The following is a 21,313-nucleotide window of genomic DNA, read 5'->3' as shown; positions in this document are numbered from 1 at the left end:
TGGGGCCCCTAACTGGATGTGACAGAGTGCAAACACACTGTCAGCTCTATCTTAAAAAGCATCACCTCACCCCTTTTAATGGGCCCCTTCTGACTCAGCCCACCCCCCCTTTCCCATACATCCCTTCCCCTGGGTTTCTCTTGCCCCCCTCCATACAACTTGAGGCAATCCTGGTCTGTTCCCTCTTCTAAAAAAAAAGAAGAAGAATTCGGTATAACTTGACCACCGGTGATGTTTACTTCCTGCACATGAGCTGGGGAGAGAGAGGTGTTGAGTGTTTGAGACAAAAGTTGAGTGGGAAGCATGCGTAGGAGAGAACAGGCTGCGGTTTTCCATTTTTAGCAGCCTCGGTGCTGTCGCTGGGATCAAGAAGTTTTGCTGCACGGTGTGGGATTCAGACATGCATGCACACAAACAGTAAATGCTAAGATATATCTTGTTTTTGTTTGGGTTGTGGGGGGGGGTTTGCAGGTGAAGGAAAAACATGCATACTTAAAGTGCCTAGATAATTGCTCACAGGCTCATATTTGGTAAATAATGAATCACAAATCCCCTGTTATTGTGGCATGGCAACGGTACCAGAGGGAGCCACATTGTGTGGACCCTTTATTTATTCTTCTCACTAACAGCTTAGTGAAGGAAACTCGGTAATTAATTTCAGGTTTGTGCTTTTTTTTTTCCTTTTCTTTTGTTTTTTAAGTGATCATGAAGGTAATGCATTTAAGGAGCAGTGGGCAGGCTTCCCTTAGGATAAGGAAAACTGACGTGGAGGAATGTGCAGCATCTGTCAGGGAAACTCAGTCACCTTCCTTAGTCAATCTTCAACTCTTGTGATGGGAGGGAGCATAGGTGCTGCTATCTGTAAATCCACCCACAGAACAGCCAGGGGAAAAAATAATACTTAAATGATGCGTTAATGCTGCCCCACTCTGTGATTATATAAACTGTAGATCACTATATTGCCTCTATCAGCACTCGATCAAGCGTAACCTTAAGTCTCAGCAACCTTCCCCTTGTGCAAACGGTAGGGATCGTTATTTGGCAGCACACTACTGCTGACTGAAGTGCAGGACTTAACTTGGCAGCTCCAAGTGCAGGCAGTGATTGTTAAGGAGCAAGCACAAGATGAGGCCTTTTCTGGAATTAAAGAAAAAGACAAAACTAAAATATGGACAGGTTATTTGCAAATCACTCAAGTTTCTGCTGTCCTAAAGGAAATGACCTCACTGAGTAAATAGTTGGCAGCCATACATGGGGCTCAAAGTTCCATAGACTTCTGTCCTGCCTGCACTTTCCCCTTTCGCTTTCTAGCCTTATCTCTTTTCCCTGGCCCTACTTTTCTCTCAGCCCCTCCCCTCAGGCTTGTTAAACACACTGCAGGTATGTTAACTGTGTTTTCATACTTTTGCAGGCCCAGGGCGTGCAGATAACTTAATGCACAGCACTTATGTGTGAATGATATGGGAAATAGAGCTAAAAGCTTGTATGATGCCTTCCAGTTTATCTCTGGGGGCCAATCCCTGTCCATTTCTTTTAAGATCATTTGGAGTGATGCTCTTTTTATTCAGCATTAGTTGGGAAAGCCTTTTAATACATATGCTGTCTCTTTTGCTTAGTACTGGTTATTCACGCCCTTTTTTCTCTCCCTATTCCTACTCGTATATGCTTCATTTTGTTTTGTTTTTTTCCATTAATTTTTTTTCTTCTCATTGAGCATCTCCCATCTCACATTTTCTTCAGCTTTTTTCTTTCTTTCCCTCCCCTTTAACTTATTGTCACTCCACTTCTCACCTACACTAGACTTTCTTCCTCTGTAGCTATTGGGATAAATGAAATCCCCTCTTTGTCAACCTGAGTTTTGGCTTCTTCTCTGGAGTGTAGTTGAGTTGCTCTCAGGCAAACAGCAGCAGCAGCAGCAGCAGACCAGACCCGGCTTCAGTGTGCTAGCTGGATAGAAACACTGCCTTATAAGGCACTGGGGATGGTGGCCCCAGCCAATTTTTTTTCCTTCAAAACAAGCCAGTCTCTCTGCTCCACACCACCTCTGGTGAGTCGGCCGGGCCTCTCCATGGTCTTTTTTTGGTTTTTTGCTCCACTCCAGTGAAGAAGACCCGGCGTCTTCCGGGTGTGCAAACCCTCAGTAGTCTCAAAATGTCATCCTTCACTTCAGTTATGCAGCTCCTGGTCTCCTTTAGTGGTCAGAACTAGGAAACATGATAAGGGTTTTCCTTGTTTATTAAAGCCATACATGGCCCACCAGAGGCTTTTTTGTAAATAAAAAAAACACTTAAGGCCTGTAAGAAAGAAAAAGAGAAGGGGAAATTTTTTTAATTTATTTATTTAGGTCAGTATTTTAATTCTGATTATTTAACCCAGTTATTCATTGGCTTAGAAAACATCATGTAGTTGCTGAACTTAAAAGCATATGCCTTTACAGGGGATTTCCATAAACTTAAAAAATAACTCAGGAGTAGAACAAATATTGATGTAGAGAACTGGGTCGAGTAGTGATTGTTAGGCATGGTTTTTAACCGCAAAGCTCATCTTGCAAGGACACACTCTGGTCTCTGCTGGCTTGCTGCCACCGTGGGATGTCTGCAGGCGCAAATCGGGGTGTAGAGGGGTCCTCTACTTAATCATAATGTGTATGTCTTGCATTACAACAGGGATGTTTGGCTGGTTGGCGATGTTGCATGTTTACCTGCAGAGATCATTAATACCATAGATAGTAGCTTAGCACAAAAGCAAAATAAGGGCAAAAACCAACACCTGCCTTTTTTACACTAATAAAGCTAACTAATTGACATGTTGCATCTCTTTAATTTTGGTGATTAAAGTAATATGATGCTGGTTGTTAAAGATTTACGTGTCAGACAGATGGTTTCCTGTCAGCTACACTCTGAGAACCCCAGGAAGTTACCCAACCTGGCCAAGAATGAACTTTTGTCCAAAATGAACCTCCTTGTTTCCTCATTTGCTGTTTCCTATACATTGGACACTCAATGGGTTGCTCTATATTTGGCAGCAAGTTAAGATTTTGGAAAAATTATTATTGTTTTGTGTTGCACAGGATGTATTTTGAATACAACTTTACTTTATACATCTGTGTATTGATGTTCACTTCTCAGTGTTGGCCTATCACAGGTGTATTGCTTTTTGCCTATGTGGTGTCCCATATAAAATATCAAACAGTTATTTTTTTCACTTGCAATTCAGATATGATATGCCCAGTGTGACCATTTTGAAACCACAGTAAACAGCGGTTCATCAAAGCAGGCAATGGGTTGAGTCAGACTGTGTTTTTAAGCTAAATTGCAACATTAGTGCAAGAAATATTACAACGGAGAGTTGATGAAAAGTGACACAGTCATTTCCCTTAACATCAGAAGTCTATGACTATATATAATATGTTCTTTGCAGTTGATGCCAGATCATATGTAAAGATGGATCTTTGCCCACAGTGCTGTAGCTAATTAATGATCACATTTGTGCCCCTGCTCTTGTTTTTCAGTGTTACAGTTTGTTGGACACATTTTTGAGAAAATCTCTAGTGAAGCGGCTGCTCTCAAGTCGAAAAGATTAGAGCTAATCTTGGACAGCCATCACCTGTTTTTCTGTAACTACTTGCAGGCAGTTCATGCAAACACTTATACTTTGTGTTACATTACTTAAATAAATTCTGATAAATCTCGAGTGTTCATTTTGCTTTTCCTTAGCCAGCTGTAAAAAATTAATTACTAACTGAACAAAAATCAAAGTCCACACATTAAAATACCCACACATTAATAAACACCTAATTCTCAGCACCTTGATTTCATGTTATATAATGCCTCAGACAAATGGAACAAGATATGAGTCAGGAGCTGTCCAACAGGGATGTGAGAAGAAATTTTAGAATGAGGAAGAATGCAAGCACAAGAATTGACTTTCTCAAAATTTACATGGAGATTTTCCAATCGTGGCATTGGAATGACCCCCCTCTTTGCATCAAACATGAGGGCAGGAAACACTACTAGTTTCCTGAGTTGTGTTGTGTTACAGGAACTTTGTGTTGTTTTCCTGCGTTTTTGTCTTCCCTGTCTCATCATCCCTGTGATTTGGCTCTTCTTCTGTGGACTTTGAGCCTACTCTAAACCAGAATTGGAAGGACTTTGACACTATGGCCACACTCAGTCAGCCTCACACACACATAACAAAAGACGCTGGTAGTGATTGGGCCAGCATGCCAGTTTTCTCATATTTTTTGAGTCCACATTTCCCTCAGTCGCCACAACAGAGAATATAAAGTTAACATGACTCTTCCAGACACAATATTTAGAAGTCTGCCAGGTTGAAATAAACCAGACTTCTCCTTAATATGACATTTGGACTAGAAGCAAAGCTGAAATCTGAGATATTGATGTGTTTACGGTGGTATAGGGTTCTCATGTATGCACACAGAGATTTCCCCTTAATCTCTTTGCTGTTTTCGTCTAGACATAAAGACTGTGGTTGATATTTTAACTTAAAGTAGGATTTGGTTATAATGCAGCACTCAGGTTCTGTGACCTTCCTGCATAGTTTTTGGATCTTACTGCTCTGCAGGAAGACTTAACTTTTGAAGAACTTTCAGTTCCCACACCGATCAAAACTGTAAAGGTCATGAACTCAGTTATGCAAATGACTCTGTGGTTAACAGTGACGGCAACAATCCTGTTGTTGACTTTGTTGTCATGCTGTGCAAAATCTTCCCCCGGTGGCGCGAGCATTGAGGAGTTTAATACCTGAGTCTTGGTATATTTTTAGTTTCAACTGAGGGTGTGAGTGAGAAGAGCAGAGAAGAGAACAGGAGGCTCCCACGCATAACGCACAACCAATCCATCTGGCCTCAGCCTTATCATTCCATCACAACCTGCTGGTGAAACACAGCCTCCTACACACATACACAAACTTTCTGTCATGCACACATGCTTATGCACAGGCTCGGGCACTCATAGATACGCATTAGTGTCCATTTTCACAAGCAAACAACATTTATTCAGTTGATCTTAGCAACACACAGCCTGCATTGTGTGTAGCCAGCAGCAACAATAGAGCTATACAGCTCATTACCAAACAGCTACAGATTGTCAGTGAGTTCACTGCCTTTAATAAACACAAACAAGGACATTCGTATGTTCGCACTCGAGTTTAGACCGGGAGTGTTTGTGTTGAAGCTGGCAGTTATAATTGAAATGGTTTGTGTCAATACTAAAAATATTTATATACAAATGTACTCATAGACATGCCAAAGGATCGAAACAAAATCCTAGCCTAATGATGTCATCTTAGTGCTATGTTTTGTGTGTGTGTGTGTGTGTGTGTGTTTTTTGTAATTTAAATTTGCCCCAGATTGGGTGGTATGGTTGTGCAGTGGTTAGCACGGGCAACTCTCCTCATTTGAACCCTGCTTCCTTCCGCAGTCCAAACACATGTATGGTTTGGCTGTGGGTGTGTAGTAGATTAAGTGCTTGAAATGTATAGAATAACACACTTTATGCACAGCTAGAATGTAACTTGTAGTCTAAAGAGGTCAATTGACTATGTGCACGTTAGCATATGCTACTTCCGGTGCGGAAACTCCTGTGGGGAGCTTTGTTTCCGGTGTCCTATTCGCGCCCTGTTTACGGTCCAAAACAAGTTAAGCAAATGAATGAATCAAGCGGCGATTTACATTTCTATAGATGTCTTGGGCATTTACCCAATATATCTGTAAATGATGTTCATCGACTTGTCGATATTTTTTCCCCAGCGCCTCTCTTTTTCTCAAAAGAGAAAAGGGATTCAAATGTTATATTTCTCAGTATCTGTAAACAGCGATCCCTCGTTTATCGCGGGTGTTATGTTCTAAAAATAACCAGCGATAGGTGAAATCAAGTAGCCAATTTTATTTTTTGACGGTGCAAAACGTTTCGTCGACATACAGTACTGCACTTCAGAGTCACACTGCTAGCGATCGATGCGGCGATTCTGTACTGTACAGGAGAGACGTCACGGAGGAGATCGTCTGCAGCGATCAGGACGCAGGACACAATGTGATGTAAAAAAAAAAAAAGGATGCAAACTTGCACTAAAAAATCTGCGAAACAGCGAGGTGAAAGGTGAACCGCGTTATAGCGAGGGACCACTGTAATTTTGAAGGTAAGTCACAACATACCCTTCGTAAATACTAATGTATAGAAACCCTTACCAGCAATCATTCATTTTTTTGTGGCTTTTTTTCACGGTTTGTTAACATTCTGTGTGAGTGTGTACTTGACTAGCTGATATCGACATAATGGGGAAACATCTGTTTTGACTATTGTTCACCTGTAGTTTGAATGCTGAACATTTGCCTGTTTAAATCATAAGACCAGTCACTATACAGAGATGTGCTTCTGAATGTGGACGATGTGTCTTCTGATTTTGTAATGCAGTTCTGCTTGTGTTGAGTGATGTAAACAACTGATCGATCTAAACTCTTTAAACGTCAAAATTGATCATTAGATTTTTTATGACACAACAGTGGTGAGTGTTCTCACCTTCTCCTCTTTGTAACTTAACGCGATCTTTCCGTTTTCGAGTTTTGGACATGATTTTGGAGCATATCTTCGAAGTAGCGATTGACCGCAAAGTAAAGCTACCGGAAATGTACAACCCCACATCCGGTCTCAAACCAGGAAGTTAGCATTTTCTCGTGCACAGGGTCAATAAGGCTAGAAAAGCATTTTATAAATGTGAGAACATATGGAAATAGCCACCTTGTTGTCACCGGTTAGCTTCTGAAGAGCATTTTTTTCACCATTGCCATCCTGCTGTTTCCTGCTCAAACCAAATGTGCTGAATGAGTGGTGGCTTTGACTGTCGAAAGCTGTTAGCCAGAGAACATTTTACTCAGTATGACCCAAAAAATTTACTACTTATAGATTATTGTAGGATTTTAAGTAATATTTGCAACTGCAGGCATCACATCCTGCTGGCATTAAAAGGAATGCAGGTTAAGGAAACTTCTAGGTTGGCTTCACTTCTTAAACTAAGAAACTATGTCTGTCTTTTATACGGTCTGTGGCAATAGACTTAAAATAAAGGAATTTCTGAATTCTAAGGAAAGGGTTCGGTTTCCCTCTTGGATTGCTTAATTAGAGGAATTTTTTTCAGAGACTTGAGGCCCAACAGTTTGCCGGAAAATGGTAGCCATTAACCAGGGCAGGCTTGATGTAATCCTTGGGTTAATTGTCAGTAAAAAAAATGTTTTAACATTTTAGTATGAATTGTGACAGGTTGCCGCAAAAATGAAGTGTGCTTTGCACAAATGCAGTCTTTGTGCTCAATGGATAGAACATGAGTTTAAATGTCAAACAGCAGAATGGCTGGTTGACAGAACATCATTATTATAAGCTTTGAGATTAAGTTTTTATGTGCAAGCAGTCTTCCCTTGCCCCTTTTTTCCTGGCACATTCCTCAGTCTACTTAATAATAAAGCGTGGGGAGGGCGCAGGAGCATGAGGCAAAAATATGTCAAATTCAGGAGCAAGAAGTAATTGTTGTTCCCAGTGGAGACATTAGCTGCGCTATTTGTGAACCCAGGATTCCTGCTGTTGTCTTTCTCGAAGAGTTTATGGGCTCTGCCTGGCAAGGTCCCCTCGCTCTGCCCGGCTGGCCAGCCCACCATTTATCCCCACAACTATTTTTAAAACTGCTGGAATTCTATCAAAACATCAACTTTCTGCTCAATCCTTTTAAAGCTCAGAGCAGTGCTGCTTGTTTTCTGTTCCACATGCCTAGTGATGAGACGGTTATGAGGAGAGGAAGAGTGGTGGGGGGGAGTGGACTAAAAGTGGAGCAGAGGGAGGTTGTGACTTTTAATAGTTAGGGCTATTCCTTTTCTGCTTTTAGCTTCTTTCAGGTTAACATCATTGCATTCTTGACTGGTGGATCCACGTGGCTTTTTATAGGGTGATAAAGGATGGAAGCAGGCGAGGGGAGAACAACCGCTCTGTCAGCGGCAGGTTGGGTAAATAAAAAGGGAGAAGAATAGAATGTGCCGAAACGGCGCTCTTATAAAATGCCTGCCTCCTGCTTCTCTGCGACTTCAACCAGTCTCAGCTCTTTGTATTTTGCAGGAGTTGCTATGCGACGAGCCATAACCCACGGGCTGGATTACAGTATAGCAAAGATAAAGAGCCATCTAACAGATACATAGCAATTCATACTGATAAGCCTGACTGGGAAGATACTCCTATCAGCTCAGGGAGACTGTAAGGATGTTAATAACTCTACAAGGAAGTGTAGCCTACTATATATCAAAGTGTGCTAAAGAAACTGACTGGATAATCTGTAATTACTCACATTGATTATTACAGAAATAAACATTGAATTTAAGTGAAGCCAACACTACATTAGTTATCCGAAAGGGCTATATATCCAGATATACAGAGGACCAAAATGTCCAAAATCATGAATGTAAAAAATAAACATGTATGATTTTAAATGCAGTAAATATTAAAAATAACTAAGTGACTGTAAGGCATCAGTCACATAGCCCTAGAGGCCAGTCAATAACCCCATTGGCTACTAGATGTTGCTAGGAGAAATTGCTGGCAAAGAGGGTGTTGCACCAAAAACCTCTTTGTGATTACATTTGTTGCTAACAATAGCAACAACAACAACAACAACAAAAAAGATGTAACATAAACCGAATGGAGACTGTTCACCTTCACAGTAAAAGTTATGCTTTATTTCTATAGCCAGGGGGCTACTGTGGCAATCTCTTAGTGACCAAAGGAGTTGCAAGGATGTTTTTGGTGCATCACCCTCTTTGCGACCTATTTTCTCAAGCAACCACTTGCTAGTCAGTCAGGATATACACATTTTGTTTTCAAGCGACCCTGCTGTGTGTGACTGAACCGTCTTCAGGCCCCTTATCGGGGCTTTAGCAAATGATATTGCAGAGACAGTAACCATTTGCCAAAAAGTTGGGGAACAAACAAATTGCCTTTGTTATTGGTGGCTGGTAGGAGGTTGCTGACTGGTTTCTAGGCTTGTGTATTAGGCTTAAAACACATTCCTGTTTTAAGGGGGGGGGGACTAAATGAAGACCAGAAATGGCAGTTTATGTCACATTTTAAAGGAATGAGGAACGAGTATTGTCAGTATTTTGTGGTTTTAGTGACTGTCATTATTATTAAGGTTATATATTTACCTGTTTATTTTTTATTGTCTCAAATTCATTGAAGTTAAAACTATTGATGCAGCTTCGTTCCCCCAGAGACTTAACCACTTATTTAATATTCATAAAATGCTGCTTCCACAGACTTCCAGAGTCGCCTTTGCATTTACATTTATTTTATTTTATTTTTTTTACAGTAATGGAAGTTAATTGAAAGAGCGATTTGCAGTCATTTCCCTTGTGTAACTCCAATGCACTAAATGGCTTATTATGCATGACCTTTGAGGTTACTGCTAATCCTGCAGTGTAAGAATTACTATAAATGTGGTTCAGGAAAGCATTTTGAAGTGGACTGGTGCAATTAGCAAACAAAATAAAATTAAAAAAAACAAATTTGTGTTCACCAACATAATATCACTCTCTCACTGTGGAGCCTCTGATCATCACCACGGTAACATTTATTTGTACCTCCCCCACACTTGATTCATCTTATTTAAAGGAGGGATACAGAAAGGACAAGGATAAGAAAAATATATCACCATGAGGTCCAGCTTGTAAATGGGGAATGTTTGCTACGTGCCTGCAGCCAGTCCAAGCGTTACCAGTGTTTACTTTGCATTTCTCGTGGCAACTGTCAGCAAACAGCTTTTGTCAACTTTTTCATGTCCAAAGTTGGAAATCTGCAAAACTGAATTCCTTCTCCATTCGATCTTTTACGGTGTGGTTGCTTGGGTGTAGAGCTTTCTCTGTCCAGTCTTCTGCTTGAGCCTTTTCACTTTGACAATATGTGACAGGTTACTGGCGGTTAATTTCTGAACTTGTGAATGACACTTACATTCTGTTTACTTTGAAGATGTATTGTGCATGTTTGCTTTCATTGCATGGACAGAAAAGAGGATGCATCTCACGTACATTTGCTGCATGTGCGGCCTTCTCAGGCGTGTGTCCGCGTGTGTCTCTGGTGGAAAATACTGAGCAGTGCTGCTTGTTTTATCATAGATAGCCGGCAGGACTGATTGTAAGTCACTTCACGGAGCCTGTTGTGGTTTTGTGGGCTGTTCTTTCGCCTTTTGAAAATGACTTAAGCTATGCACACAGTACCCTAAATGAATACACTTGATTTGTTAACAGACGCTAACAGATTCCGATAACTGCCTTTATCATAAAAGTATACAGATGCAAGAAAATTATGCTTTCTGACAGTTTTGTTGAAGAATTGAAATTTGTGACAAATATATAATTGAATAATAGGCTCATCTCCAGTGAGGCTCTTGGGGTTTGACGCTGCAGACTAGTATTACTAATGTTTATCCGGTTAACAATGGTGTGAGCTTGTCGCATGTCTCCAGCAGTTTCAGATTCTGGTTAGAGTGGCCTTCCAGAGAGAATCTATTGCCAGCTGCAGTCCAGAATACAGAGTCAGTCTGTACAGTGATCGAGAGAGACTGTGCAAAGCACCAACAGTGAAAGGTGAACCAGCTGGTAGGGAATGGCAGGGGCTAGCTGCAATGGCAGCCATGACTTTTAAAATAAAATCAATGGGATTGTCTACCTGTACATCAGCCACATATGGTGTCATATTTTGTTTTGTATTTAAAAATGGTAAAAGAATTCTATAAAGCCGAATTAAAATGGCCTCAGTGAACAGTTACATCATGGGAATGAATCAGTGGCCGATGGTGCATTCCAGTTGAAGTTGGAAGTTGGAATTTCCGAGATGAAGTCGGAATTTTCAACTCGGAAAGTTGGAGTCGCTCCACCAACCCCAACTTAATGGGGGCTGTGCGGCTGTGAACATAAGCGGTAGTAAAAGTGTAAAATCTGTGCCACCACTGCAGTGTGTTTGTGACTCTAAATAAATAAGCCATATGCAAAGCATTGACTGGGTTCTATCTGTGAACGTTGTGTAGCTGTGCAAAAAACAAGCACTATGCTGTTGTGTTGTTAGTATTGCATCAGTGGCTCCACCTTGCTAAGGGGCAAAATAAATCCTGCTTCTTTTATTTTTGTTTGTTTGTTTGCTACATCATGTTACTATTTAAACACACTCAACTCGATGGTAATGTCACTCTGACATCCGACTTCCAAGACAAGTGGAACACATCAAAAGTGCCAAGAAATTATGTTTGGTTACTCTGAACGTGTTTTTTCAAACAAATCAGGAGTGTAATGCACAAAACTGACACACACACGCACACACACACACACACACTTATACCAGTAACTGCCAGGCACGATCCCTAATAAACCCCCACTAAACGGCAAAGACTAATCTGAGAGATTTACTTTAAAAACATCAATCAGCAGAAGTTTGTGATCAAGACTTGTACTTGGGCAGTATCTGATTAACTTCTGATCAATATGTGTTATATTTAAAATACTTTTTGTTTCAAAATTTGCAGTCATCTTTTTTATTATACATACAATATGGACTAAATCAAATTTACAATGTGAGACAAAAAGACAATTTATTATTTGAAAATATGCTTGGTTGTTGGATTTTTGCTGTTGATTCATTGAGCTAATTTTGGACACTGCTACTATGCATCCATTATGTGTTTTTCATTGTCTCTCACCGCCTGACGAATATAGAGCTGCAGTAGCAGCAGTAACGGTGCCTCAGAGGAAATGACTTGCACACAGGGACTGGCTTCATGACACAGTGAAATTATCTGCCAGCCCTGGGGTGGGGTGGATCATTTCCTGTATTGCCATGCTCGCGCATGTGTGCATGTAGGTATATGTACACGCACATGCACGCACACAAACACACACCCGGCAAACCCTCTCCACCCCCACACATGTGTGTATTTTTTTCCCTTAAATAGTAGTTTTGTGAGAGGTCGGTCCTTTAATGGGGAAGTTGAGTTGATGAAACAGAGTGCTCTGCTCGCTCGACGTAAGCCGATTTCATCCGAGCGGAGAACGATGGAGAGAGAAGGAGGACGGGCAGATAAGTCTGAGAGGTTACAGAACAAAAAGTGGAGAAGACTAGAAAGGAAGTGATGAAACTGATTGTATCACAACACCTAACAGCGCAATAATGAAAGAAAAAGAAGAAAAAAAAAAGGAAAGTGACAAGTATGCAGCGTATGCACTGCGTCGTGTTCTCATGTTCTCATTTGGCTCGGTCCAGCGTTACGAACTGCTCCTTATTGACCGTTGAGGAATGCATAGCTGACAAAAGTTGATAGATGACTTCCTTACTGTTACACGCTGTAACGATTAGAGGTTAGCAACAGTCCGTCCTTTGCTTATTTAATGGTTTCCCTGCATTGCCCTGGGTCATACTTATGAAATGTCTGAATGCCACGAATATTCGGCAGAACTGTGATACTGCAGTACAGTGCCCAGCTTTTTTTCCCGTCGGGGAAAAATAAGAATATAACAGGACAACACGCATCACAGAATTTTTTTTGTTTTGTTTTGTGAAAGGTAATCAGATGTCACAAGAATAACTGAATTACATCTGTGAGTAATAATGTACTGACCACTGTTTAGTTTGGGGTAAATACTCATCAGCTGTTTTGTTTGTTGCCTGCCACACATTTTTCAGGCATGTCCATGAATCAGACTGTGTGTGTCAGAGAAAGAACAAGAATGAGTGTGTCTAATGTTGGGTTTGTTTTATTCAGCTGTTCACACACTTTCTCAAATACCTGTAAGTGTTAGAGCTTCCACACAAGATAGGCGTGTAGTGCCAGCATGGGGTGACTCTTCTTGTTCCTGTTTCCTCAGAAATTTGGTTGTATAGAAGCCTATTGGAGGGGGGGACAAACCCATGCCCCCCTCTACTTTATGACATTGGTAAATACTTTCCTAATGGCCTCAGTCACTGAATATACCTCTCTTTAAATTAGTCTCTCTAATTTTCTCGAAGCAACCACTCTGAGATTCTCACAGCCTTCGTCCCAACCAGTATGAACAAGAGAATATGCATATAAGAACATGCAGTTAGGAGGAAAGGAACCACTTGAGAACAGAAGCATGCCACATCAGCTCTCAGATACGGTGGAAGCAAAGTTACTAGTGTTTGTGACAATGTATATACCAAAGTATTCTGCAAAAACAACCAAAGAATTTTTCATTGCAAAACAATCTTCATTGGCCAAGTCAGTCACCTGTTCTCAGCCCAGGAGCACATGCTTTTCAGTTACTGAACATAAAACCGAAGGCAAAGAGACTCGTGAACGAACACCAACTGAAGACAGCCTGATTGAACATCCAAACACTTATGTCCATGGATTCTAGACTTACGGAAGTCATCGGCCGCTAAGGACTTTTATCCAAGTATTGAAAACGGTCCCCATATTTAAAATTGTAGTAAATTTTTTAATCACCGCTGAGACTCTGTAAACAGGTATGAATTTGTATACTGTAGGTTGGGATGTGTCTTTGTGTGGATTTTCAAAAAGTTGTGAAGCAATTTGTATGCTATTTACATGCTGTAAAAATAAAATTATAATTATTATTATTATTATATGCCTATAAATACTATGAGGGTGTTCAGCACTATGAGTGTGGTAAATGCAGGTCTGAGCCTATGACTGTGTGGCTTGTATGTGGAGGTGACTTCATCTCTCTCGGACCGCCTGTTTTCCAAAGGTTATAGAAACAGCGTGTTCATCATTTATCAGAAGAATATCAGAGAATCAAGAAGGCAGCTGCTGATGGAAAAATGAGTCACTGCTCCACAGTCTGTCTCTCTCGAGGAACACAGCTTTCAGTTAAAACAATTTTCTTCTGTATGTAGTTGCTGTTTGTGTATCCAGTCAGTCAAGTTTAGCACTGTTGTGTTGAATGAAATGCTGAGGGGAAGTTGGCCCTTTTCATTCAGACTCGCTGGGTTGCATTGATGTGGAACTGTTTTCGTTCTGTGCAGTGGTGAGAAAATAGACAGAACATAAACTGTCCTTAGAAAGGCGGTCAGTGGTCTGTAATGTTGAATTTGGATTTGCTTTAAGTTAGCATGTTGCCTTTATTGGAATGGAAGATGCTTGATTAAAAAAATCATTTATTTATTTATTTTTAGAACCTTTCCAAATAGGATGGATGCTCATTAGCTGCTCATTTAGGTCATGTGAGGTCCCTCTGAGGTCCACTCTCAGCCTAGCCTTTTGGTTTTGCTCCCTTAGGTTTAGTAAATGCTGTACAAATGATTTTCAGATTAATGTGCTGCTGGGAAACAAAACCACGACTTCTCTAAAGGGCTTACTGGACTGCCTGAAAGATACTAATATGTTGATGAATCTCCTTAAAACCCTTTCCAAAGAACCTGGGAGTGATCTTTTAACACTTTTGAAGGTGAAGGAGTTTCCTTTCAGAATTTTAAAAAGTTGTTAATTAGTAGTCATCAGAGAACCTGTGAACTATCCTGCAGTGTCAAGTTCAGTTATTATCTGTGCCGGTTAAACAAACAAATAAAAAGCCCATTGACCAAGAAAATTGTTGTTTGATATTCTTTGTTAAGTCTTTGAAAGGACAAAAATAATTCAGGAAATATGTGAAGTGGAACAAATGCCCTCCTCTCTGAGAATTTTAAACAATAAAAATCAGAAAACATTGGGAAAATGGACATCCAACTTTGAGACTGTGTACTTTCACTTATTTTTATTATCTTATTTTTATTCATTTGTTTGTTGAACTCTGTTCAGTATATTTACATATACTTTTTTCTATTTCTTTTTTTATGGAACAAATCTCTGGAGTAATCTGCCCACAGATGTGACTCATAAGGTCTTTTTTTAAATATAATGGACAATGGATGAAAGAACTGCTGACCTTTATGCTGTAATATAATACATTCCTTTTAGTTTTTTCTACCTTTATTTATTTATTTATTTATTTTTACATTACTCATTCTTATTTTGGTTGTTTTTATGCTCCTATTGTTTAAATGTGTGTTATTTACACACAAACTCAGATGCATCGTAGCATATCTCTGTCACAAATTTAGATTCAAAATCCAAAACAATCAAAAATACAGTTGGCTTTTGGCTTGCAGGGGAAAAACATTTTTAAAGCTATTGCTGATGAATATTTTTACTATCAGTATGGGTTACTTTTAATTTGATACATGTGTGCAAAAACAGTTAGGCAACAATAACAATTTATCGTTTCATAATGCAGCCAAAACAGCATATTATTGCTAAGGAAGTAGAAATTTAAAGCAAATAAAGAAAACAAAAGATACTCCATACAGGTTTTTTGTTTGTTTGTTTGTTTGTTTAAATTGCTCAGGTCCAGATTCCATCATGAATTTATGGTCTCCCCTACATTAGATACATTCTTATTTTTTAATTTTGAAACTAGATTTCATATTTTGAATGTGTTTTATGGTTCATCGTTCGGATTAATTCATTACCAGTGACTGTGTCGTGATGATAAGAGGATAAAAATAAGCTGGTATTGACTGATTATGACACATTTCTTTTATAGTTCATACTTCCTTAAAATAAGTGCAGCTAAATGACTTATATCTCAGTAAGAAAAAGATTAAAAACAAAACAAAACTGGTAAATGGCAAATTATGGAAATTTTGAATGCACTTTTTGTTTTGACACCTAATCTGTGAGTGCTCACACGTCACATCATCTGCATCATGTGTGAAAAATCAGTGCTGATGCAAACAACAGACTTCCTGGCAGCTCATGACTACTTGTCTCATTTCATGCAAAAACACAGTGACTTGCTGTGTGACGCAGCTTTTTACCATCCATGCGCCGTTTATGATGGCTTGATTTGTTTTGCAGCAGCACTGTGACTAATGTTTCCATAGAGGTGACAGCTGATGAGTCAACAAGTTTGAAAATGCTGTTGCTGAGGGGAGGAAGGACAGACAGCATGCCACCATATCCTGAATCCCATTGTTAATCCTCCAGATAATCATGTGACCCCCTCGAACTGCTTCAAAGCACATTAGTGCCTTTGCTGTATATTTGTTGATTTTGATTTATTTAACAGTGCAGTGTCATTGTGGTTTCATAACACCTTCCTGCAAAGCATTTCCACTGTGTTGTGGAGGTTTTTTATATATCTTAGAGCTTATTATTAATGTTTTGGGGGGGTTTGTTCTCTTTCTTTGCAGGACTCCATGAATGCGCTGGTCTTAGACTTGGACTACCCTGCACTACGAAAGAACAAAAACATTGAGACCTTCTTAAACAGATGTGAGTAGCTTAATGAGAGATGATTATCTAGAAGGTGAACAGCTCAATTATTCAGAAAAGGCTGATTATCAAAACCAGTCAAATCATCACTTTGTATAAAAGTTTCGGTATAAAATACTGCCTCTTTGCTGTATTAAATCAATAAATGCCTTCCTAATGAGTTTGTTCTTGATTGCTACTTTCAAAAGTTATTTAACATAAGATTATGTTCAGTTTGTAAATTCTAGTACTCATTAGAGTACTATTGTCTATGAAACTCGTTAGACAGAGAATAGTAAAACTGGGTATACTTCACAGGGTCTATCATTTTATGGATCAGTCATTATCATGTGAATCAATGGGTGATGAAACCGTGGCTGTATCTATCTTTATATATGTCTTCTGGGAAGTCTGAGCATCTCTGCTTAGATTGTTGGAACATTACCTGGATAAGCAGTAGAAAATGGATGGATGGATAAATATATAGAGGATGTTCACTTTAATAATTGCTTTGTATTCACAACACTAATGCACGTTCATTTCCTCTGTCCTATCAATAAACTTTTGCTTCAGATGAGAAAGTCATTGGCCAGATTCGAGATCTGCAGATGAAGTCTGAAGACTTTGACAGAGTTAAAGTAATTGGCCGAGGAGCATTTGGTGAAGTGCAACTGGTAAGTACTGATCATATGAACAGGTGACACTGTTTTTGTTTTTATAGTTGCTTTGTAAAGTGGTATAGTCCTCCATCAAGGATCCATCATACCATCAAAACGATTCTAACTTTTTGGAGAAGTGCATGTCAAAAGTATCTACTGCTTGTATTGCCGCAGTCATGGTTAGCACTGTTACCTCACAGCATGAAGGTTCATGGTTTGAATCTGCTGCATAGTTGAATAGTTCTGTGTGGAGTTTGAATGTTCTCCCTTAGCCTATTACCTCAAGTACCCTGGCTTCCTCCCACAGTCCAAAGAAGTACATGTTATGTTTATTTGTGATTCTACATTGGCTGTGGATGTGAGGCAGATACAAGTGCTGGAAGTGCATGAATGTGCGGTTAATTGTGGCTTGTATTCTAAAAGACTTTGAGTGGTTAGTAAGATTAGAAAAGAGCTTTTTAAATGCCTGTTCATTTCCATAATCCTTTTCTCTGCATGCCGAAGTTTGCTGTGCAAACTGACACCGTAAACCAGTCGTCTACCTCAGCTGCTTATGCTGAAGGGAGAGTGGACGGTGAAAAGATGAACACTTAGAACCAATAACCAAAAACACAAATTATGTTCTGTAGTGGTGTCATATGAATACACGGAGAGGCAATGAGTTCCCTCTACAGCTTGAGCCAAATCAGCATAACCATATGATGTTTCAGGGTCACATAGTGCAGCCCTACACATAAGCTTTATCAAAAAGGAAAGCTGAGTCTTTAAAGTAGAGGGCATGCCTGTATCCTGAACTCAAACATTGAGCCGGTTCCACAAGAGAAACCTGATACTTGAAGGCTCTGCCCCCATTTTACTTTTGAAAACTCTACAAACCACAACTAAGCATGCACTCTGGGAATAAAAAAAAAATGTCTACATTAATTCTATTGTAATCTGAAAGTGGCACATGGACTCATGAATTATCTGTTATGATTGTAATTTTATCTGTTCTTGTACATTTCATCAAACATTTCTCATAGAGTAAGATTAGACTTTGGAGAATCTCTAAACTTTATCTTCCGGTTGTTCAGGTCAGACATAAAGCCTCACAGAAGGTCTACGCCATGAAGCTGCTGAGCAAATTTGAGATGATAAAGCGCTCAGACTCAGCATTCTTCTGGGAAGAGAGAGACATCATGGCTTTTTCCAACAGTCCCTGGGTTGTGCAGGTACAACATTTAAGTTGCTGATCAGCTTTTAAAAAGCTTTCGTGTGCATTAATTGCAATATTCACTAGGAATCTGTTGCCAATTGGATTACTCTTTTGTTTTACTTAGAACAAAGAAATACATTTTCTGCAAAGTATGTGTTTTATATGTTAATTTATTAAACCTCAAAATTGTTTTTAGTTGTGCTGTGCCTTCCAAGATGACCACTACCTCTACATGGTGATGGAGTACATGCCAGGAGGCGACCTGGTTAACCTCACCAGCACCTATGATGTACCGGAGAAGTGGGCCAAGTTCTACACAGCGGAGGTGGTGATGGCCCTGGACGCCATTCACTCCATGGGCTTCATTCACCGCGACGTGAAGCCAGACAACATGCTGCTGGACAGACTCGGACACCTGAAGCTGGCTGACTTTGGCACTTGCATGAAAATGGATTCGGTGAGTAAAAGTGAAAAACCTGAGTCTCTGCTGCCAGCAAAGTTTGCTACCAGGTTACAAACACAAGAAATGCCAAACTAGAAATGCTTCAGTTTATACAAGTAACCTGTAGATATGGCCTGAGCCATATTGCATATGATGGAAACAAGTAACGACTGAGCAGTGTAACTACAAGGGTACCTGGATGGGGCGTGCATCAGACAGCACAAATGAAGCTCACTTTCTGCTCCATCATACTATTACCTGCCCTTTTCTTAAGTGGAGACATTACACCAGCTTTGCTCAGAGAGCTGGCAGGTTAAAGCCCGCTGCGACTGCATTGAACATTTTTGTTCTCACATGTGGCTCCGTGGGTGAAGCTGTAAAAGACCCAGGGCTGCATTTGGTGCAGCTTTTTTATATTTTAATGATTCTGAGATGCTTATAATGATGCGGTGAAGCTCAGTTAATAAATGGCTTTTTTGTGCATAAACCAGTATATTAGAGCAGACTATTTTGGCAAAGATAAGAGTTGGATTTGTTTTGTTTTGTTTTACCTTTTTAGGCTCATACTTTCTTTCAAAGAGGAGCTGTTGATGACTTCTCTTTTTAATGTGGTGTTGCAGTTGTAGATTATCATAATTAAAATGCTTGAAAATACTGATGTCAGTGTATGAGATAGATAGATGCTGTGCTGACACTTGGAGTAGGATAATGAATAAGAATAATACAGTTTATAATAAAAAGACAAGATAGTCAAAGTGCTATAGACGCATAGTTGAGGGCTTTGTATTGTGAGAGTGCAAAAGCTTTATATATACAGCACTAATTTAAAAAAAAACAAAGAGAAAAATAAAGCTAAACCTCAGATTTCGGATTGCTATAAATGTTTAGCCTCAGTAGTTTTTTTTTCTTCTCTTTGCCCTCTATGATGTCTGTGAAAAACAATATTTTTATGTGATCATGTCAGGGACCCCCTGCTGTCCAAACTGTTTCTTTGGCAGAAGAAAGTTGGCTTAAAGAGAGAGGGGAAGGGGTTTAAATGGCTTGTTTTAGGCAGAATAATGAGTCATGCAAAGCTACTCTAGTGGAGTCCAAGAATAAAAATATAATAAGTCCACTTTAATAACTAAGCTGTTACAGTGAGCTCTGCTTCTGCCCCTAGCTGGAAGGGTTAGTTTTTGGTAGTCTCTTAAGTTTGGATCAACACTCTCCTTTAGATTATGCCCATATAAATCAAACCATGCCTGTAGGGTACTAAACATATAACGATCTCTGGATTTGTGTTGCAGACCGGCATGGTGCACTGTGACACAGCAGTTGGGACTCCAGACTACATCTCGCCAGAAGTGCTAAAATCCCAGGGAGGAGATGGCTATTATGGGAGAGAATGCGACTGGTGGTCCGTAGGGGTCTTCATTTACGAGTTGCTCGTCGGTCAGTGAGCATTTCATAAAATAATTTAGCTCGTATGTGTTTCTATCTCTCAGTTCATTTCAGTGTTGCTTGCTCACTTTTAGGTGACACGCCGTTCTACGCCGACTCTTTGGTGGGAACCTACAGTAAAATCATGGACCACAAGAACTCCCTCAATTTTCCAGATGATGTGGAGATCTCCAATGATGCCAAGAATATCATCTGTGCCTTCCTGACTGACAGGTATTAATCTTACAAGAAGAAGATGTCAGGGGTTTGACATTTTGGAAAATGCACCTGTATATTTTCTTGCAGAGAGTAACAGGGGGAACCTCAATAGCACTCTTATGTTATCTCTCAAACTCTTCCTCTTATGCACAACTGTCCATCTCCATCTGTCTTTCAACCCACAAACCACTTTGTCTTTCATGGGGATGTTTTTTTTTATATATATTTCTAAGCTGTAGTTTCTTCATGCTGGTCCCAGACGTAAGCACAAGGTTTCTTTTTTTGTGTAGCAATACTTAGAGATTACATAATATGTTGATACAACGGCACACTTACGCTTATCTGTGTGTCTGTCTCTTAATCTTCAAGGTTATAAAGGTTTGTATGACTTAGTCGATTCATTCCCAGTCACCTCTAACTAAGGACAAAGGTCCAATTCAATCAACTCATTGTCTGCTTTTGTTTTGAGGGAGGTGCGATTAGGCAGAAACGGCGTGGAGGAAATCAAGCGACATCCTTTCTTCAAAAATGACCAGTGGACCTTTGACACCATCAGAGACAGTTAGTATACAACCTTTGTTCTGCTGCCTATGATCATTGATTATGATACATGTTTTGGTTTTTTCTCAATATGGACTGTTTCGTTTAGCACCATGTGTTTGGTGGTTGGGTAAGTGCATGCATAGATCACGTAGGTATTTTTATTTGCAAAGTACTTTGTGATGAGAAATGTACAGAGCAGAACTAGACCTGCACCTCCTGCAGGTTCTGGCTCGCTGCAGATGTCCAGAGCAGGAGGACTGCTGTCACCAGCAGCAAATCCAAGACTGTTGAGTCGGAGTCTGTCTGTCTGCAAGACAAAGCAGCTTAATTACATCAAGGGCTGCCATGACAATGAACTGGCCAGCGTGCCAGCGGTTGGGAAGTGCGAGGCTAGCTGGTTAACAGTGACTGAACTTTCAAAATACGAGCAAGGGGATTTTCCACTACTAAATTGAAGAACAGTAGAAATGAACATGGAATAAACTGTAGATGAGTGCTCAGTTTCCAGCAAAGCCCATCGTG

The 21,313-nt window shown here is 39.9% G+C and overlaps 1 protein-coding gene across 1 annotated transcript in view; it reads left to right on the top strand.

Moving 5' to 3' along the window:
* rock2a (rho-associated, coiled-coil containing protein kinase 2a) overlaps nt 1-21,313 on the top strand; it is a 42,547-nt gene that overhangs the window by 3,813 nt on the left and 17,421 nt on the right. Inside the window, exons 2-8 of the mRNA XM_063498588.1 lie at nt 16,254-16,335; nt 16,888-16,988; nt 18,047-18,184; nt 18,365-18,625; nt 19,897-20,041; nt 20,125-20,263; nt 20,718-20,809. Coding sequence (XP_063354658.1) covers nt 16,254-16,335; nt 16,888-16,988; nt 18,047-18,184; nt 18,365-18,625; nt 19,897-20,041; nt 20,125-20,263; nt 20,718-20,809 — 958 coding nt within the window. The remainder of the gene's footprint in view (nt 1-16,253; nt 16,336-16,887; nt 16,989-18,046; nt 18,185-18,364; nt 18,626-19,896; nt 20,042-20,124; nt 20,264-20,717; nt 20,810-21,313) is intronic.

This window comes from Pelmatolapia mariae, linkage group LG16_19 (assembly GCF_036321145.2).
Source record: "Pelmatolapia mariae isolate MD_Pm_ZW linkage group LG16_19, Pm_UMD_F_2, whole genome shotgun sequence".
Taxonomy (NCBI): domain Eukaryota; kingdom Metazoa; phylum Chordata; class Actinopteri; order Cichliformes; family Cichlidae; genus Pelmatolapia; species Pelmatolapia mariae.
Note: the sequence above shows the minus strand (reverse complement) of the source record. Positions and strands in the feature narration are given on the sequence as shown.